This window comes from Physeter macrocephalus, chromosome 2 (assembly GCF_002837175.3).
Source record: "Physeter macrocephalus isolate SW-GA chromosome 2, ASM283717v5, whole genome shotgun sequence".
Lineage (NCBI taxonomy): Eukaryota > Metazoa > Chordata > Mammalia > Artiodactyla > Physeteridae > Physeter > Physeter macrocephalus.
The window spans coordinates 63,533,624-63,551,848 of NC_041215.1; the positions used below are offsets into that span (position 1 = coordinate 63,533,624).

Consider the following 18,225-nt stretch of genomic DNA (forward strand, 5'->3'; position numbering starts at 1 on the left):
GCCTGAGTTAATACATATATAACACTTACAACAGTGCCTGCCGGGTCTTCCCTAAACAGCACTAAATAACTGTTATTAAAAATAACATCTCTGGAGAATTTGTTTCAGGGCATAAAGGACAAGTAAGAATCCTAGTTCCAGGCCCCATCTTTGCTGACCCTAATCAAGTTCTGCCACATAAACCAGGGAATTTGTCACTTAGATGCTATGTGTGACTTCTTTCGAGACCGCCCCATACTTGGTAAATATTCTAAAATGCCTCCTAGTAGGGAACCCACTCTAAAAGTTGAGCTCCCATGACATGCAAGATTAAAAAAACAACTTTTCTTTTTGTAGATGCCCCGTCATGGCAGGTGGATTATTTTCTATTGATAAAAATTACTTTTTTGAACTTGGAACATACGATCCTGGGCTCGATGTTTGGGGTGGAGAAAATATGGAGCTCTCTTTCAAGGTATCACCAAGTGTTTCTCAAATTCTCTTTACAATTAAGAGTTTATCATTTTTAAACAGTTTCATTTTACTAATACAATCAGATATGTTACTATCTCTGGGAGGAAATTTCACAAAAATATTAGGGCCTCTGGATTAACATCTTCATATTCCTGATTGAATTTGGAAGAATCAATAACTCTCATGAAATTTATTGGAGTTCCTTCATATTTCACAACATGGTTTCTGCATCTGAATGTGGGGGAAATAACTGTCTGCCATTCAGTGTAAATGCTGTGGGATGCATACTTGACACAAAATTACTCTCATAGGTTTTTCTAATATATTAGAAATAATGAAATTATTTAGTAACGGGCCGTCTTGGAGAACACAAGTGACAGAAGAATAAAAAGAGCCACTAGGGAAGGCCACCAACAGGCTATAGTACAGCATCTTAGGACGTCTCAGATAACTCTGGATATTTATATAACCATTGGTTCATGTCTGAGAAAGCGGTGGGAGCAGCCATAGTGGAGAGCATCCAAAGCACCTGCTTTCCCATGGAGTGAGGTGTATATAGCAACAGGGGTATTACTTTGAGCTCTTGATCAGGAAGAATTGTCTTCTGTTGTGTCCACAAGTCATACAGATCATTCCAAGATGTGAGAAGGGGACATTGGAAAAAATGGAAATATGTATTCCTTTCCTTGATCTGACTAAAGCAGGAACTCATGTTACATATTTCCTACATTGGGATTCTATTAGGATTTTTTTTAGAAAACAAACAAGATTTTACACAGGATAGGAAAAGAGAAAATATATATTTTAATAATCCTAAAATGGTCCACAGCAATATACAAAACTAAATAAACCTGTTGAGTTTAATTTTCTGTTGAAAAGGATTTCAGAAGTGAAGAGTAGTACTTCAACAGGGGGAAAAAGTTGCCAGGTGGCTTCTTGTCATTCATTGCCCATGATTTGTGGACAATCACTGGATAATTGGTGCATGTCATCAAATTGTTCCAGGTGTGGATGTGTGGTGGCGAGATTGAGATCATTCCCTGTTCCCGAGTGGGCCACATATTCCGAAATGACAATCCATATTCCTTCCCCAAAGACCGGATGAAGACAGTGGAGCGGAACTTGGTGAGGGTGGCTGAGGTCTGGCTCGATGAGTACAAGGAGCTCTTCTACGGCCACGGGGATCACCTCATAGACCAAGGCTTGGACGTCGGAAACCTCACCCAACAACGGGAACTTCGAAAGAAACTAAAATGCAAAAGCTTCAAGTGGTACTTGGAGAATGTTTTTCCAGACTTGAAGGCTCCCATACTGAGGGCAAGTGGTGTGGTAAGTTCAAGCAGCAATTTAAAATCTGACTTCGTAAAAAGACAATGCAAAAACCCTTTTGAAAATGCATGGGGAAGAATGAATTATTACATTATAAATAAACAGCAAATATGAGTGCAGAGGAGACCAAGCGTGGTTGAGGACTACATACATTGGGTAAACTTGAGGAAGGCTTCCAGGCGGCCATGTTCATTGATGAATTCAGCGAACACGTACCGAGTGTCAAAAACCAGGCAGTATTTCAGAACTGGATTGTAGGGTGATGAATGAAGTAAACTTGATCCCTTCTCTGTGGAGCTTAAAGTTGGGTAGGATAGAAGGATAATAAACAAATAAGCAAGTAAACTGTAAATAAAAAATATAATAGCTTTTATTTAGGGAACTGGCCACAAGTCATGAATTATTCTTAGAGTAGTCAACTCTGTGGAGACATTGAAGGCCAGGCCTGAAAGACCAAGTGCTGGCCAAGCTGTAAAGAAGAGAGCCATGGGCAGAGGATGCCCTTTGTGCAAAAACTCTAAGACGGGTGAAAGTTTGAGGATTTCAAGAACTGGAAAGAAGATGGATGTTGTTATCAGGGTGTGAAGGAGGGAAGGATGGCACCAGATGAAGGTGAAGAAAGAGGAGGGAGATGCATCACACAGGTCCTTGCGGGCAGAGTAAGGATTTTCTCTCTCTCTCTCTCTCTTTCTTTCTTCAGAATGTAATTGGATGTTGCTGAGTAGGGTTAAGCAATGGGATGACGTGATTTAATTAGAATTTTAGAGATTTCAAAGCGAGATTGAAAATAACAGAAATTGTCAGACAATAGCAGGGAAAATTCCAGGGCACAAGATAACATACCAAAAGGAAAAAAGCCAAACTTGATAGGTTGGATAGAGTACAAAGCTAAGAAAAAGTCAAGGAAGGAGAGAAACTCTAAAAAAAAGAAACAAAAACAAAGAAAAGCCATTTCAAAACCATTCTAGGAGTGAGCCTTAATTTGAAGAGGATGACAAGATATGAGAACACTTACCATAGACTGGGTTTAGAGATGGTTAGTTAAGCCTTGACCTAGAGGTCTTCTCCAGTAATGCAAATTTTTAATCTCTTTTTAGGTCATATTTTTTCAGTTCTCCCTAGAAAGTGGCTTGTACAAACCCAGCCTTTTTCTGCCTAGGAAATCTCCTGATGACAAGGACACTTAGTAAGGCCATTCCCCTTGCTGATATAAAGGAGATCCCAGAAAAGTGAGAAAGAGAGGAAACCAGTCTGAGAATTTGTTCTGCTTTTAGAAAATTCAGCTGACAAATAAGTATATGTAACCTGTTTGTACGACATAATTGCCACCTTTGTAGGTCAAAATGCAATAGTCGCTACTTCGGATGGTTCAACCTGATATTTTATCTTAGATAACTCATTAGGAGGAATAACCTGGGTTTATACACTGTTCAAATAATATGCTTGTAAAATAAATTTACATTTTTAAGCCTCTACTTCCTGAGCAGGATAAAATAAAAAGAAATCATCACCATGGTAATTTTTTCCTGTCCTAACAACACAGAATCTCAGCAAGAGCATTACTGAACTTTAACCACCAGAGGGAACTAAAAAACTATCTTTTGCTCCTCTTTGAGGCTAGCTTGTATAATAGTTCTCACGAAATTTTTGAAGAGCTCTCCTAATGAAACAGCTTTCTGCTGATGCCTGAGCTTTAATACAACAAAATGTGGAAAATATTTTTTAAATGATTTTAACAAATTCTTTCTATTTTCCTCCCTATTTTCTGCCTTCCTTAGACAAATTTTAATAAAATTACATTTGCTCCCTTCTGAAGCAAACAGTAGGGAGTATTATTACTATTAAAACAAACAAACAAACAAAAAACCTTTCTCCAGTCAATTCAGAGCAAGATTAACTAGACCATTATTTTGGATAGATAATCATGTAAAGTTCCAAGAAAATAAAATCCACAGCTTTTTTTTACTTGCTCCATATTTTCCCTTCTTTCAACCTACACACTGAGGAAAGTTTGACTTTTTAAAAATAAGAACAAATCTTTTCTCACTGAACCAAAAATATTTGAAAATAATAAAGTAAAAGAACCTCACCAACAATTCGTATTCATATTGGATAAAACTCAGCAAACAGCTTCTAGCCTAGTGTTTAACAATTCTGAGATAAACCATAGGGAACTCCCACCTCCTAAATTGGAAACGAAATAATTCAAAATGGATAATTTAAAATTTGTGTACTTCCTAATTTTTAAAAAAAGATTGACATGGTTCACAATAAAAGCATGGATATAATTTTTAAAAAATGAAAAGTTAAAAACCAGTTTTCAAAACAATTCATAATGAGATAAAGAATAACAATTCCTTAGCACTTCATAGACCATTCCTATATGAAGGAAAGCAGTTTCTCCAGTAATTTCCAAAAGAAGGGAAGGGAAACAGATCTTCATATGAAGTGGGAGCGGGGAGGCAAGGGATAGAAAAGTTTTCTCTCTTTCTAAGCCTTTCAGTGCTTGGAAGAAGGGATTGTGAGAAATAAATACAAAGAAATCAATTAAACCAGGGGTTCCCAAACACTGTTCTGAGCGAAGTTATTAGTTGTGCAGTCAGAAATAGGATTCCGTGGTCAAATGTACTTGGCAAACTCTCGTACCACATTGCCTTTCAGAGCCGCGAGCTAAACATTAACCTGCACTCAGTACCGAAGGTTCTGAGAAGTTCTGGAGTGAGGCAACCTGTTCAACTGTACTGAAGCCAGAGTTTTCCAAATTCATTTGAAGATAAGATATTTTCTGCATAATCTACAAGTACAGGAGTTTGTATTTATTTCTGTTAAGATCCAGAGAGCAACTGGGACAGCATTTCCTTTCTTTCAACTCCAGGATGATTCTACCTCCGTGCACTTCTATTTATTAACCCTTTCTCTGAAGTTCATGGTGGTGGATTCCTTCTGTAGGTTCTGACTGCTCCCGTTTACTAAAGATGGGTTGTCTCCTCCCAAATTTGCCATTGTCTATTCACAATTTAAATTGTGAATAGAGCTTCCTTTGAGGATTTCTGATGGAGATTCTGTTCTTCTAGAAATGTTTTGCTTACCAGTCACCCCAGAGGTAACAAAACTGGTAGATTTTTATGTTTATTTTTGTGCTTTGAGGGTTCTATCAGTGTTCCTAGCCAATGCTAGTGGTGGTGTAAGTGTGCATCTCAAACCAAAATGAAGGTTGATGCAAGGTTTCAGATTCCCATGGGAGAACCTAGCTTCCCCTTTGTCCCCCTGTGCTAATGGGTAAATTGTTTTTTCCCAGTACACCATTCCACTGAGGGTCTAACTTTTTAGCTTCCCATCATGGGTGGAAGACCTCAATTCCAACTCTGGCTTATCCATGCTCACTATTGGTCCCCTGCTTGCCAGTATTTGCAATTTTCCCTCTTGTTTTTACATTTTTTTCTGCACTTTCTGGACCCTAAAGATGCCCCTTAACTTTCTTGCAAGAAAAGTTATGCATGTAAAAGTGAGAACCAACCCATTGAGCACTGTGTTATGAAGTCTGGCAACTCTGTGAGCTCCATAGCCTGCGTCCTACAGCGCTCCAGGGTTAAAGCTCTTTGTTAGGCGCCCTGGAACAGAAAGGACACAAATAATGTCCCTGGCAGCAAAGACCTCCCCACTTCCCAGCACAGGGGGCTTCCCTGAGTGCAGACACTTAGCTCTACACAGCTCTTCTAGATATCTGAGAAGTCCAAATTGTGCTATTAACCCACCATCTTGTTAGACCTGCCCAGAATGTCAAAGGGAGCAAGGGAATCAATATTTTTCCACATTAAATGGTGACTTATAGAAAGCTGCCTCCATATGGACCTTAGAAATCCATTAAAAACCTGGGGGCCTGCCAGAAAGTGCCTTTAAGCTTGGCTCTGTATTAACTTTCATGACTTCCCTGTAATGAATTGTAGCTTGCCTGAGTCATTAGGAAGATTCTGACCGGGAGTCAGCTGGAATCTGCTGTTTTTGAAGGACTCAATTTATCTATGATTCAGTGCCTAAGCAGTCAAATAGCTTGGAGGGGTCAGCCAGGGAACAGAGCCCATAACCGCTGGTTTGATTAAATTGCAAGTATGTGCATTGACTTTTAATATATGCATCAGACAAACTTGAGACAAGAAAATAACTACTTTTCATGCCACCTTTTTCTCCTTTCCTATTCAGCATTCCAAGCAAGGGTTAATTAAGAGCCTCTGTTGGGTCTGTGGCTGAATCACAGGCCTAAACTGACAGACTGAAGCTGTACTTTAGCAAGATTACATTATGTCTCTGTTAGAGATAGCAACCAATAAAATTGTATAGTGCTAAGTAATGCTATTAACTTAACTATCTTTTAACCCTATTAAAGTTTTATGTTCTGTGTTTTCTGAATGTCTTGTTCTACTTTAAAATATTTTTTCTTAACGCATGTTTTATATTTTGCTTCCTAGCTTATTAATGAGGCCTCGGGTAAATGCATTTCCATCAAAAACACCACAGCCATTCTGGAAGACTGTGATGGAAGCAGCAAGGTAAGCTGAGCTGGGGTTTTTTCTCTCATGATAGGTACAGTTGATAGTAGGTGCAGGTGTAGTTGATAGGTGTAGGGTATGACATATTCATCATTCACCTGAGAAATTCATTTTTGCCTACAGAAACAATCATTAGTTTCTACATTTCTGTGTAATGATAGGGTTGGTGACAACAGGGTCCACGTCTAAATGTAAAAGACAGTGACTGAGGGAATAAAGGTGGATACTGTAGTCAATCCACCGGGGACCCAGTTCTGGTTCCATCACTTGTAAAAAATGTGTCAACTTCAAATTTCTTAACCCTTAGGTAAATGGCAGTGATAATAGTGCCTACTCCAAAGCTGGTGTGAGGATGGAATTAGATAACACATATGAAGCCTGTAAAAGAATATCTAACATTTGCTGCTCCACAAATTTTCACTGCTATAGTAATAAAGACAAAAATGAGAAAAGTAACTCATTACATATAAAGACAAAATGATAAAGAAAATAAAGATGGTACATATTTTTAAATAATTAATCTAAGGGAGCAATTTTACTCTCTGATTCCACCCCCCCCACACACACACACCCATTATCCTACATCTTAAGGGAGTAATACAAATTGCACAAATAATGATCCATGGTGGAAAACTCTAAGCAAAATTTCAACAAACTCAGAGCACAATATTTAGGGGAGGGAGTAGGGCCAGAGAGAACAGAGCAAGGACTCTGCAGGGCTGGAGATGAGCTCTGAGTGATGGCACCTCCCTCTCCAACATATGTTTCCTACCAACTCATTCTGTGGGGACAGTTATCAGTTTGGGTACCAAATAGGATTCACGGGAACATACATTCAGGAGTTGAACTCACCCCCTAAAATTGCAGGTAATTCTTTGATAGAGAAATTTTTTGTAATGAGAATCCAGGCTTGTCAAGACTTACTCCTTTGCTTTGACTTAGAGGTATTGCTTGTATTTTCAAGCACATCCCATCTCTGCCTCTTAATTCCAAGCTGCTATAATTCAGCTATGGATTGTAAACTTGAAGTTAATGGAATTCATTCTTAATTAGGAGAGGAGATAGAGGAAAGAGAAGAGTGTCAAAAATCAACTGAAAGAAGTAATTTTCACGTATTAACAATTCAAAGAGGAAATAAAGTAGTAAATTGTAAAGCAAAACCATAAGCAGTCCCAATTATATGAAAGTAAAATATTAACTAATGCAATCCTTCAAGACTCATCATTATAGTGACTTTCTGTGTCTGATTAACCAGTATTTTATCTGAAAACCCAAGTTCTCAATAACCACTAAGTCTCTCGAAGGGATACTAGGAGACAAAAAGTATGAATCATGGAGCCCCTGCTTTTCACAAACGCCCATCTTCCTTTTTGTCTTGTTACTCATTTTTAGCTTCTGCTTCTTTTGGTTGGTTTGAGTAATAAAAAGTAAAGGAACATGGAGGAAGTTAACTTATTTTTAGCAGAATTAATGAGGCTTAATATTAAGCCAGTGACTGTAGCATTCATCCAAAAAAGCTCAAAAGGAATAAAACCCTAGGATTGAACCATCAAGCCCTATCCGGCACCTTACTTAAAATGTCTCCTTAGTTATTAACTTTTCTACCAGTTGAAATGTCCCTTTTCAAGGTAAGAGTTAGCTTCTCCTACTAGCCACATAAATCCTTGTATTATGACATGTTCGTGCTTCTCAAATTTAATGTGCACTCAGATCACCTGGTGCGTTTGTTACAATGCAGATTCTGATTTAATAGGTCCACAGTAGGGACTGAGATTCAACGTTTCTAAGTAGCTCCCAGGAGATGCTAATTTTGGTCCAGGTACTACCCTTTGAATGGAGAGTTCTAACACAATAACATACTTGATAATCTAAGTTAAATCTCAATTACATTACAAATGATTCATTAGATAAAAGTATTTAGATAGATTTTACCAGCAGTCTATTTTCTTAAAATATGTTTACATTGGTGCAAAACAACAAATTTCCCACACACCTAGACATTTAGAGTATATTGACCAGGCAGATAGTACTAGATTGTAAGAAAACTGGAGAGAAATATTTATAAAAATTAAAAACATGGTTCCATTACCTAAAACAGTATTTATTTTAGACATACAGTGGCGACTCCCCCAAACTGGACATCTCCAATAGCCGTTCCTGTGAACTGGGGGATGCTGACACAGTAGCAAACTGGTGATTCCATATGCTACCAGCGAAGGAAGATTTTTAACCTTTCCTATAATAGAACAAAGCCTCTAGGAGTCCAAATGTCTAGTCTTAAAAAAAAGAAACATAATAATTCCCATCAAAGTAATTTAGGACTGTGACTTGGATCTCCCTGTAGCCCCAATGGCCAGGGGCCTAAATCATGTGGTGGTTTGAATGTTCCAATACTTCAAGCACCTGGGTAGTCTGGCATTCAGAACACCTAAAATGACATCCATTCGCAGATACGTACTAATTGTACTAAATACTTTTTATTATCGCAACTAACACTTATTGAGGCCTTACTGTGTGCTCAACACTTGAGAGTCATTAGCCCAAGGTTTTGAGATAGACACTATAGCTATCCAACTTAAAAATGATAAAAATGAGATTAGACAGGGTAAATAATACGCCCACATGATCAGAACTGAAAGTGTCGACACCAGGATTTGAACACAAAACATCTGACTATAGTGCCTATATTCTTAAGCGTTGCTAACAAAAACTTTTCACAAAGCTGCTACTTCAGAAACGTTTGACAAAGCTGCTACTTGTGTGTGCCATTGGAAGTCACCTTCTTATTCATTTCACCTACAGCTTCAACAATTTAATTACACCTGGTTAAGACTTATTAAACAAGGAGAATGGTGCTTAGCTCCCCTCCCTGATAACGGAGCCCTGAGGCTGCACCCTTGTGATAACAGAAACAAAGGGCTAAAATGGCTGCATAAACCAACATCCGTCTTTCATCCAGAGCTGGTAAGAAAATATTTGCACCTCTTGCTTACCACAAATCCAACTTTCAATTAAATGGGACATAAAACCCTCATTGTCAGCTTCCTCAATCAGAAGCCTTAAATGTGTTTGGGACAATAGAGACAGTGTGAAAGTTCATACAGAGAGATAAACAGATATTTTCTATAAATTGTCAAGTCTTTTTTTAGTCTTTTCACAAAATTTATTTCAAATCAGTTATTTTAAATAGAACAGTCACCAGGTTCTTTTGGTTATATTGCTATTGTCATCTTTGTTTCTAAAAGTCATTTGCTTCAGTCAACTAACAATGCCAAAAGAAAGGCTTATAGGCTACAATTGGTTCTCACTGGTTACCAGGAAAGTCTATAGGGACAGTATATGGGAAAAGTGAGAAACAGTGCGCTTCCCACAAGCCCTGCACTTAGTGTGAACCTGGTTCCGCATCCTGCTTCCTTTCCACGTAGAGAGACTTTCTCATGCCCTCTGGTTCCCAGAGGCCTAGGCTCTGAGCGGGTGCTAGAGCCAGCTCCAGCCAGCCTGGGGGAGCTGACTGTGCGCAGCTCTTGCCAACTTCACATTCAGCAATGTCACATTGGTAACTTGAAACCAGCCGTGATGCAAGTATTTATACCCATGCTACTGCTGACGAAAAATTAACCAGTCGATCTAAGAAAGAATTGGAAAATTTTATTCGAGCCAAATTTGAGGATTATAACCCGGAAAGAGCATCTCAGAAAGCTCTGAGAACTGTTCTGCCTGTTAGAAGTCAAGACACAGTTTATATAAGTTTTTTGAGACACAGGGCTGCACATTAAATAACGAGTTATTGACAGTTTACACAATCCAGATTTAAGTGCCATCGTGGTGTGTCATGTGACCCTTCACAAGATCAGGAAAGACTGTTCTCTTTTAAGGAGTTGTTGATGCTAGAAGAATGTTGCTTATGGTTGAGCAGGTATTCCTGCTGATGGGGGAGGTTTGGTCAATGCATAATGCGGAGACACAATGCATAGACGGGAGAGAGGGGAGGCCAAAGGGCAGAGAAGAATTTTCATGTTTAAATTTTTCTTGTCTTGCCATAAATATGAATTTTATTTCACACTACAAATAGGGGATGTTTTACCAGAGGTCCAGTTGTGAATATTTACCAGAACATCTGTGCTCTATCCTATTCACTCTCAAAGTCTTCTGTTTTCCCCAATTATATTTTAATAGGACACAAAGTCATAAGCTTTGGTGTAGGATCTTGGAATGGCAGGAATAATTTCAAGACTGCCTTCTCAAATTTTCTGGTATCTCACTAGCAGGTAGCCACCAAATCCACTGAATGCACTGAGTATGCGAGACCATCATTTTGCTCAGGGATGAACCCCAAAGTAAGCACACTGTTTTCTTCGGAGCGCCTCCATTCTTTTTGATGTCACAGCCAGTGACTGTTCTCTTCATGACATTTTTCTTCCTGCTCAGGATCAAAATTAGGACCTAAGCAACACCTCCTCCAATCTTTCTTTCTATAGATCATCCCTGTTATATTTCAGTTCCTTCTGGACAATATTTTTTTCTTTTTAGTGATGATGGTTATTATTGAGTTATTCAGAAAAATTAGGAATTACCAGTGTGTGAGCTGCTAATTTCACGTTGCACAGTGTTAAGAAAATCTGTAAACACATATTGAACAAATTACATCTTACCTTCTGCTTTCTTAACCCTGTGCCAAAGAGGAGAGATAGAGAGAGGGGGAGAGAGAGAGATAGGTAGATGGATAGATAGATAGATAGATAGATAGATAGATAGATAAGGAGGGAGGGAGGGAGGGAGAGAGGGGGAGAGAGGGAGAAAGACTGAGATTGTGAATGAGAAAAAGAATACATTTCTCATCTTCAGAAGTGAATCTGTTATCAGAAAAGATATTAAGCTGGTGAGAAAATATTTAGGAGCTGACAGTCCTTAAATTACATAGGGCTTACTTATAAACTGGATTGGGCCCACTGAGAACTTAGGCCTTTGTTCGCTGATTTTTGTATAGGCCCAACACTAGTCTCCTTAACGGTGAGCCAATTTATAAATAAGGTAATTTAATTAAGCTGGCAAAAATTAGAAAGCTGTTCCCCTACCATTACCAGTGTGTGAGCTGTTAATTTCACGTTGCACAGTGTTAAGAAAATCTGTAAACACATATTGAACAAATTACATCTTACCTTCTGCTTTCTTAACCCTGTGCCAAAGAGGAGAGATAGAGAGAGGGGGAGAGAGAGAGATAGGTAGATGGATAGATAGATAGATAGATATAGATAGATAGATAGATAGATAGATAAGGAGGGAGGGAGGGAGGGAGAGAGGGGGAGAGAGGGAGAAAGACTGAGATTGTGAATGAGAAAAAGAATACATTTCTCATCTTCAGAAGTGAATCTGTTATCAGAAAAGATATTAAGCTGGTGAGAAAATATTTAGGAGCTGACAGTCCTTAAATTACATAGGGCTTACTTATAAACTGGATTGGCCCCACTGAGAACTTAGGCCTTTGTTCGCTGATTTTTGTATAGGCCCAACACTGGTCTCCTTAACGGTAAGCCAATTTGTAAATAAGGTAATTTAATTAAGCTGGCAAAAATTAGAAAGCTGTTCCCCTACCTTGTTTGTGCCTATGACTTTTTAACATGTTACATAGCTGCCTTCTGCTTTGGGTTCCCCTTTTCACGATGCTAGATGTCATGGAGATGAATATCTTGACAATTATCTTTCTTCTTTTTTCAGTATTTTGGTAGTTTTCATACTAAACCTCCTAGGTCCCCCAAGATGTATAAGTCTTAAAAAACAAAAGAAATGGAGAATAAGACTATGAATAACAGGAACATGTCTCTTCTTTTAGAAAGCATTAGGCATTGAGAGCTTCATGGAAGGCGGAAGGGTGATAGTGAGTTTGACCCCGGATACCAGTGAGCTATTAAAATTATACATTTCTGAATCTGCATTTAAAAGGTGTCCTCTAGGTCAGCCCTCCTCAAATGCTGTGAACTGTGGCCACCTAAAAGGAAAAGTCTCACAGGTGGCGTCTAGGATTTGGATATAGAATGCCTCTCCAATACTGGTTTCCACATTGTCTTTTGTTGGGGACAAGTTATTTAGTTACCGCTCTACAACCCACAAGCAGAACATTGTAGATAATCCAGAATGATCTTCTCAATGTTATCTCTTTTACAAAACCTTGAGCATACTCAAGCATCATATTCCCAAAATCCTACAAGGGTGACATTGTTTTTGTAAGATCATCTCTAAAATAAATTATTAGGAAGTCACCCCTGTTTGATGAATTTTTTAAGCATTTCAAAACAACATTTATATATATATTGTATCTAATTAAATATGTATATATAATTAGAATGATCTTTGTCACAGTCATGGGTAATTGAGAGGATTGGTAAGTGAAAAAATTATAAACCCATGAGCAGGTTCTAAGTAGGTTATCGACCATTTCTAGGACATTCAATAAATATTAAGCAATAATAGAACCTCTGAAATACCTATGACTTTCTCTAATCATGTCTGGACTTTCTGGACATCAGGCATTATGTACTCTCAAAGATCATGATAGGAAACTCATAAATAAAATACATCATTTCTAGCACTTTTTATTCCAAATTTGCATTCTAAGTCACAGACTTAAGAAATTAACTAACACACTTTTTATAATGGTGTGTATTTTTTCTTACTACCAGCAGTGAGGCAGCCAACGATCAAATATAGTAAATGCCATCTGGAATTATTTCCTTTAAATAATATAGTTATCAGCCATATCATCAGAAAATTCATCTTTTGCCTCATGAAGAATTAAAAAGTCTTGTAGCTTGGAGAATGTGAGAACTTAGTTTGAGATAAAGACAAACTTAATACTGCCTAAAACCTGTCTTTATGTTATAAATTTTGTTCAGGAGAATTCCTGAAAAATCAAAAATGTAATTACCTAATTTTTTATTGGTTTTCATTTTCTTTCATCACAATTGTCAAATTCAGTCTGTGGCTCATTCTCAGATCCTGTTTCTCTCCAGGTGAATCACATTGTTTTTGGAAACTATCACCAGTTGTTATGCTTAGAAGGAAATTTCTCTCAGAAGACCCTGAAAGTTGCTGCTTGTGACCCAGTGAAGCCATATCAAAAGTGGAAATTTGAAAAATATTATGAAGACTGAGGAGGAACTGATGTCTTTATCTAGTAAATCTATTAGACACTGTGACTATGACAATGAACTTGGTGACTATTTCTCCATGCTAGTTCAAAATTTTCAAAATTAATAACATTTGAATGGAAGATTGTTTAAAAATCACAATATTTGAGATACCAAAAGTTAACTCAGGGAAACAGTCCAACATTAGATTGGAGTCCTTCTTCAGCACTAGATGGGCTTTTGAATTGCCTGTTTTCCACCCTGTGCTGGAACAAAGCCTTCAAGTTTCCACATGCCATCTAACAGGTAACTGGAAAAGAAGACGGAAGTACTTGGAGAAGCACAATGATACTCATGAAGGCTGAGTTTGATCGGAACCAGCTCTTTTGGTCCACAAGTAGGTATAATCAGTGAGAACCTGATCCTTTATTTGCTATTTTTTCATCAAAAAAAATAAAAGAAAGAAAGAAAATTACTTGAGTTCCTAGGCTAAAAGACCTCAGAAACACACAGCTTTCACCTTGGTGAAATCCCTCCCAACTACATGCATGTTTACCTAACAGTTTGAAATAGTATTGATATAATACTCCTTGATGGCAGGGTTTTGATCTAGATGACTGTATAATGTTTTTCCCAATCTGAGTCAGTGGAAAAACTTTAAGTGAGGAAGTCACATGCTTATTCAATTCTAGACATGGATGTTGTTTCCATTCATTCTGTGCTTTTAAATTGCACTTTAAAAAATGACCATAATCGTAACTTCTAGACTCATGTGGATATTAAAAAAGAAAGAAAAAAATGCAAAGAAACAGAGGCTGGGTCACAGCACACCGCAGTAACCAAAAATACATTTAATCATGGAATCTACTCTAATGTAGGACCAAATAAGAGGAGTTGAAATGAATAAAGCAGAAATAGAAAAATATTAAAGTTCTTTTATGTGAAAATACTACTTTAGATTCAGCAGCATTCACAGGGATGAAGAATGCTAAAAATGGGCTCTAAAAGATTTCAAGGTAGAAATAAAGTGAGGGGAACATAAAGAAAGGGGAAGAGAATGAGTTAAAAACAGTTAGGAAGAGAGTTAAGAAAAAATTGTCCGAGACTTGTCCAGATATAGAAGGGGATCTGGCACCTCTATGGGGGGGAGAAAAAAATAAAGTCCTAGATGTGGACCTAAAGATAACACTGATAAATTTGGGGAAAATTCCAATATTTCTTTGATCCAAATTGAGCACTTAATCTTAGGTATGACAATACTTAGGCATACCGGAAGATATCTTAGAAATCCTAATATCCTTTGCATTCATTTTGGTAAGGAAGATGGCCTGTCCAAAAATCCCAGGCCAGTTAGTGAGAGAATCAGGATTAGAATTTGGATCTCCAGAGACAGGGCCACTAGCCTAACCAAATCTCCTCCACAACATTCTTAAGAAAGATATACATAAATTTTTTTGTTAGGGTTGGGTCTCTGGGGGTCAATCATGCTATATTCTTCTTAATATTAAAATAAAAAAACAAACAAACAAACCTGTGCTGTTGAGCTGATGGTAAAGCTGGGCATCTTTAGTTCTGATTTCCTGTTTAAATTTTAATTCCCAATTAATTACACAAAAGCAAAGCAATAACTAAGAGTTGGAAGGGGAAATAGTTTTACGTATTTGCAACATATTTAAGATGTTTTATGTTAATAATTGACATTGCAGATGAGATAAGAAAATGACTAGAAAATGAGATAATTATTTTCACTCTGGGGGTCAATCATGCTATATTCTTCTTAATATTAAAATAAAAAAACAAACAAACAAACAAACAAACCTGTGCTGTTGAGCTGATGGTAAAACTGGGCATCTTTAGTTCTGATTTCCTGTTTAAATTTTAATTCCCAATTAATTACACAAAAGCAAAGCAATAACTAAGAGTTGGAAGGGGAAATAGTTTTACGTATTTGCAACATATTTAAGATGTTTTATGTAAATAATTGACATTGCAGATGAGATAAGAAAATGACTAGAAAATGAGATAATTATTTTCAAAACAGAGCCATGTGAGGGATAAAACACAAGTCAGTTGCCAAAGGACTAATTGAGTTGCTGACCAAACTAAATATGCTGGATGCCTCATGCAATGCTTTGTGTAAGTGAAAAATGTTGAAAGGTTTTCTGCCAGTGTAAAGAATCTCTTTTTATTCAAAAAGAGTTTCCACCAAAAATGTCAACTCTGTTCACAAAAAGATGAATTAGGTTTTGGATACACTTACCTTTGGGTATACCAGCTGAAGAAATTTGAATGTTTTTGCTCAAAAGAACCTTCTGTGGTCTGTTCAGTGTATGCTCTTCCTGGCTTTACCTTGACATACTTATTATGTGAAGCTATATTTGGATCCATGTTGTCAATATAACAAAGATCTGTTTTCATACATCACATATTTGTTATTGGGTAGAATTTTTAAAACAGCTTTTACCATGTTTTTGCTCAACTACTCTTAGAAGCAAGGAGCTAAGCAGTAGTTAGGAATCTTATGGACCTAACTGTAAAAGTATTGACTAATTGTGAAATCTACTACCAACATTCTTTTAAATATTGCCCTCTAATTTCTGTTTTCAGATGACCTTTATAAAAGTATAAATGCCTCTAGGTCTTCTGGTACTTCTAAAGATAAACCCTTGGCTGGGACACATTAGGGTCTTAATTAGCCCCAAGTTCTTCAATAGGGGGCTCTGTTCTTGGGGACTTCAGAGTTTTCCCTGGATTAGCTTAAGTTATTGCCTTTTCTTAAAAAAATGTCTCTGCATCTTGTTATCTTGAACACATAGTTGATAATATTTTACAGGACTTATTTGATCAAAAACTAATTTATCAAACCATCCGAGTGCTTCTGAGCCTTCCAGCTTGCACAGTTCTTTTCTTGTTTTCAACAGTTACCCAGAGATTCTACCCTACTCTCTTGAAGGATTACACAGCTGTTGTTGATACAACTGTGTTTTATCACCAGCCTCAAATTTGCTCAATTCTTCTTGCCAACATTTAATCAACTGTCATTCACAAGGGCAAAAACCACCATGTGCCATGATCACAATGTATCATTAGCTTTGAACTCTAATTTGGAAATACTTTCTTAGAGACTAACACCTTGCCTCTAGAATTGCCTTAGGAACTGTAGAGGAGCAAAGATACTAGTTATAGTGTATAGGAATTCAATTTTTCCAGTCAACCTTCATTTCATGAATGGCTTAGAATGATTTTCAAGGGTCTCTCATGCAAGAGAATGGAGTTGAGGTGCACCAGATAGTACCATGTTTATTTGTTGTAACATCTTTAACATTCACATTCAAACACAAAAAAGAAATTCTGTCTCAAAAGAAAGCCCCAAGAGCTTGGATAAAAACAAGGAAATTACAAGGAGTAAAGAGAAAAGAAGTGGGACGAAGTACCTTTGAGTACCTACTATGTGCTAGGCACTGTTTGTGCCCCATCTCACTATTGTGCGCAACTCAGTGAGGGGAGTTTCATTCTACTCATTATGCAGATGAGGATGGCTGAGAGGGATTGTCTAAGGTCATCCCACTAGTAAGAGTTAAAACCCAGATTCCATTCTATTGGGCTCAAAAAAAAAAAAAAAAAAAAAAAAAAAGGTGAGCCTCTTTCACTAAACCATGCTGCTGTAATTCTTTGATTCTTCTCCTCCACCTCCTCTTCCCCCTCCTCCTCCCCCTCCTTCTCCTCCTCTTTCTATTTCTTCTGTAAGTAGGACAGACAACTCAGGTGGGCTCAGTTAAAATCCCTTGGTATAGAGTCACACCTCTTTGGTCTCTCTCTTGCATGTTGTACAGACAGGAAATAGAGGCTGCGCCCCTCTCTGTTAAACAACTGAAGTGTAGGCTTAAGGATAGTTATCCTCATACACTTTGCAGTGGTCTATCTCCTTGACTTCATGCAGGACATATTCCTTTCCATTTCCTAGAACAAGTATGAGAGGGAGAAGTGGACATAGAGAGATTGCTTCTCTGTGAATGATATTACCAACTCTTTGTTCCCTCAACCATTAATCAAAGCTGACAAATTGCTCAGTTTGAACAGAGGTGGAAAGTGAAAAATTGGAGTCCTTTAATTTAAAACAAAAACCAAGTCATGTAGCTTTCATTCCACTGTGTAGATTGTCACCATAATGCTTTTACAACAACCTTTGCATAAGTTTACTCAACAACTGCTACAAGCCAAGATGCGTTGAAATGAGAAAAGGAACACTAACCAGAGTTAATGTACAAAAATATTTATTTTTGGTAAATAACCATTCCATGGTCAGGTTTGAATAAGCCATGTGAAGTATTATCTACTCCTGATGAGGTTTAATGGACGGAATTTCAGGTGTTGGTGGTGTCCGTGCCTAAAAGAAAGGAAAAAAATACCATCGCACTAAGATTTAATGCCTCTGCTTTCAACCTAATGGGTCAACTAATAGTTATCACTACAGTTAGGTTCTCTTTTCAAGTTTATGTGAATCTTTGCTTTGCAGAAACACAAAAATCTCATTTTCCAGAAAATAGAGCAACTTCTAATATGCTGAGTTTCTAATGACAACAGTTGCCATCAAATAAGTAACAAATAATTTCTTTGAAAACTGGGATTTTCTATTTTGTTATTGACTGATAGGTTTTCCCAGTTCAAGGATATTGGTTATAAATATCTATACAAAGTCTTTATATTAGCTGTTGAAACTAAAACATTATATATATATATATATATATATATATATATATATATATATATAT

At 37.3% G+C, this 18,225-nt stretch overlaps 1 protein-coding gene across 1 annotated transcript in view; it reads left to right on the forward strand.

The window, feature by feature from the left end:
- Nucleotides 1-13,477, forward strand: part of GALNT5 (polypeptide N-acetylgalactosaminyltransferase 5) — a 37,467-nt gene extending 23,990 nt beyond the window's left edge. Inside the window, exons 6-10 of the mRNA XM_007103994.2 lie at nt 337-454; nt 1,459-1,782; nt 6,249-6,329; nt 9,132-9,293; nt 13,337-13,477. Of these exons, the coding sequence (XP_007104056.1) occupies nt 337-454; nt 1,459-1,782; nt 6,249-6,329; nt 9,132-9,293; nt 13,337-13,477 (826 nt within the window). The remainder of the gene's footprint in view (nt 1-336; nt 455-1,458; nt 1,783-6,248; nt 6,330-9,131; nt 9,294-13,336) is intronic.
- Nucleotides 13,478-18,225: the final 4,748 nt, after the last annotated feature.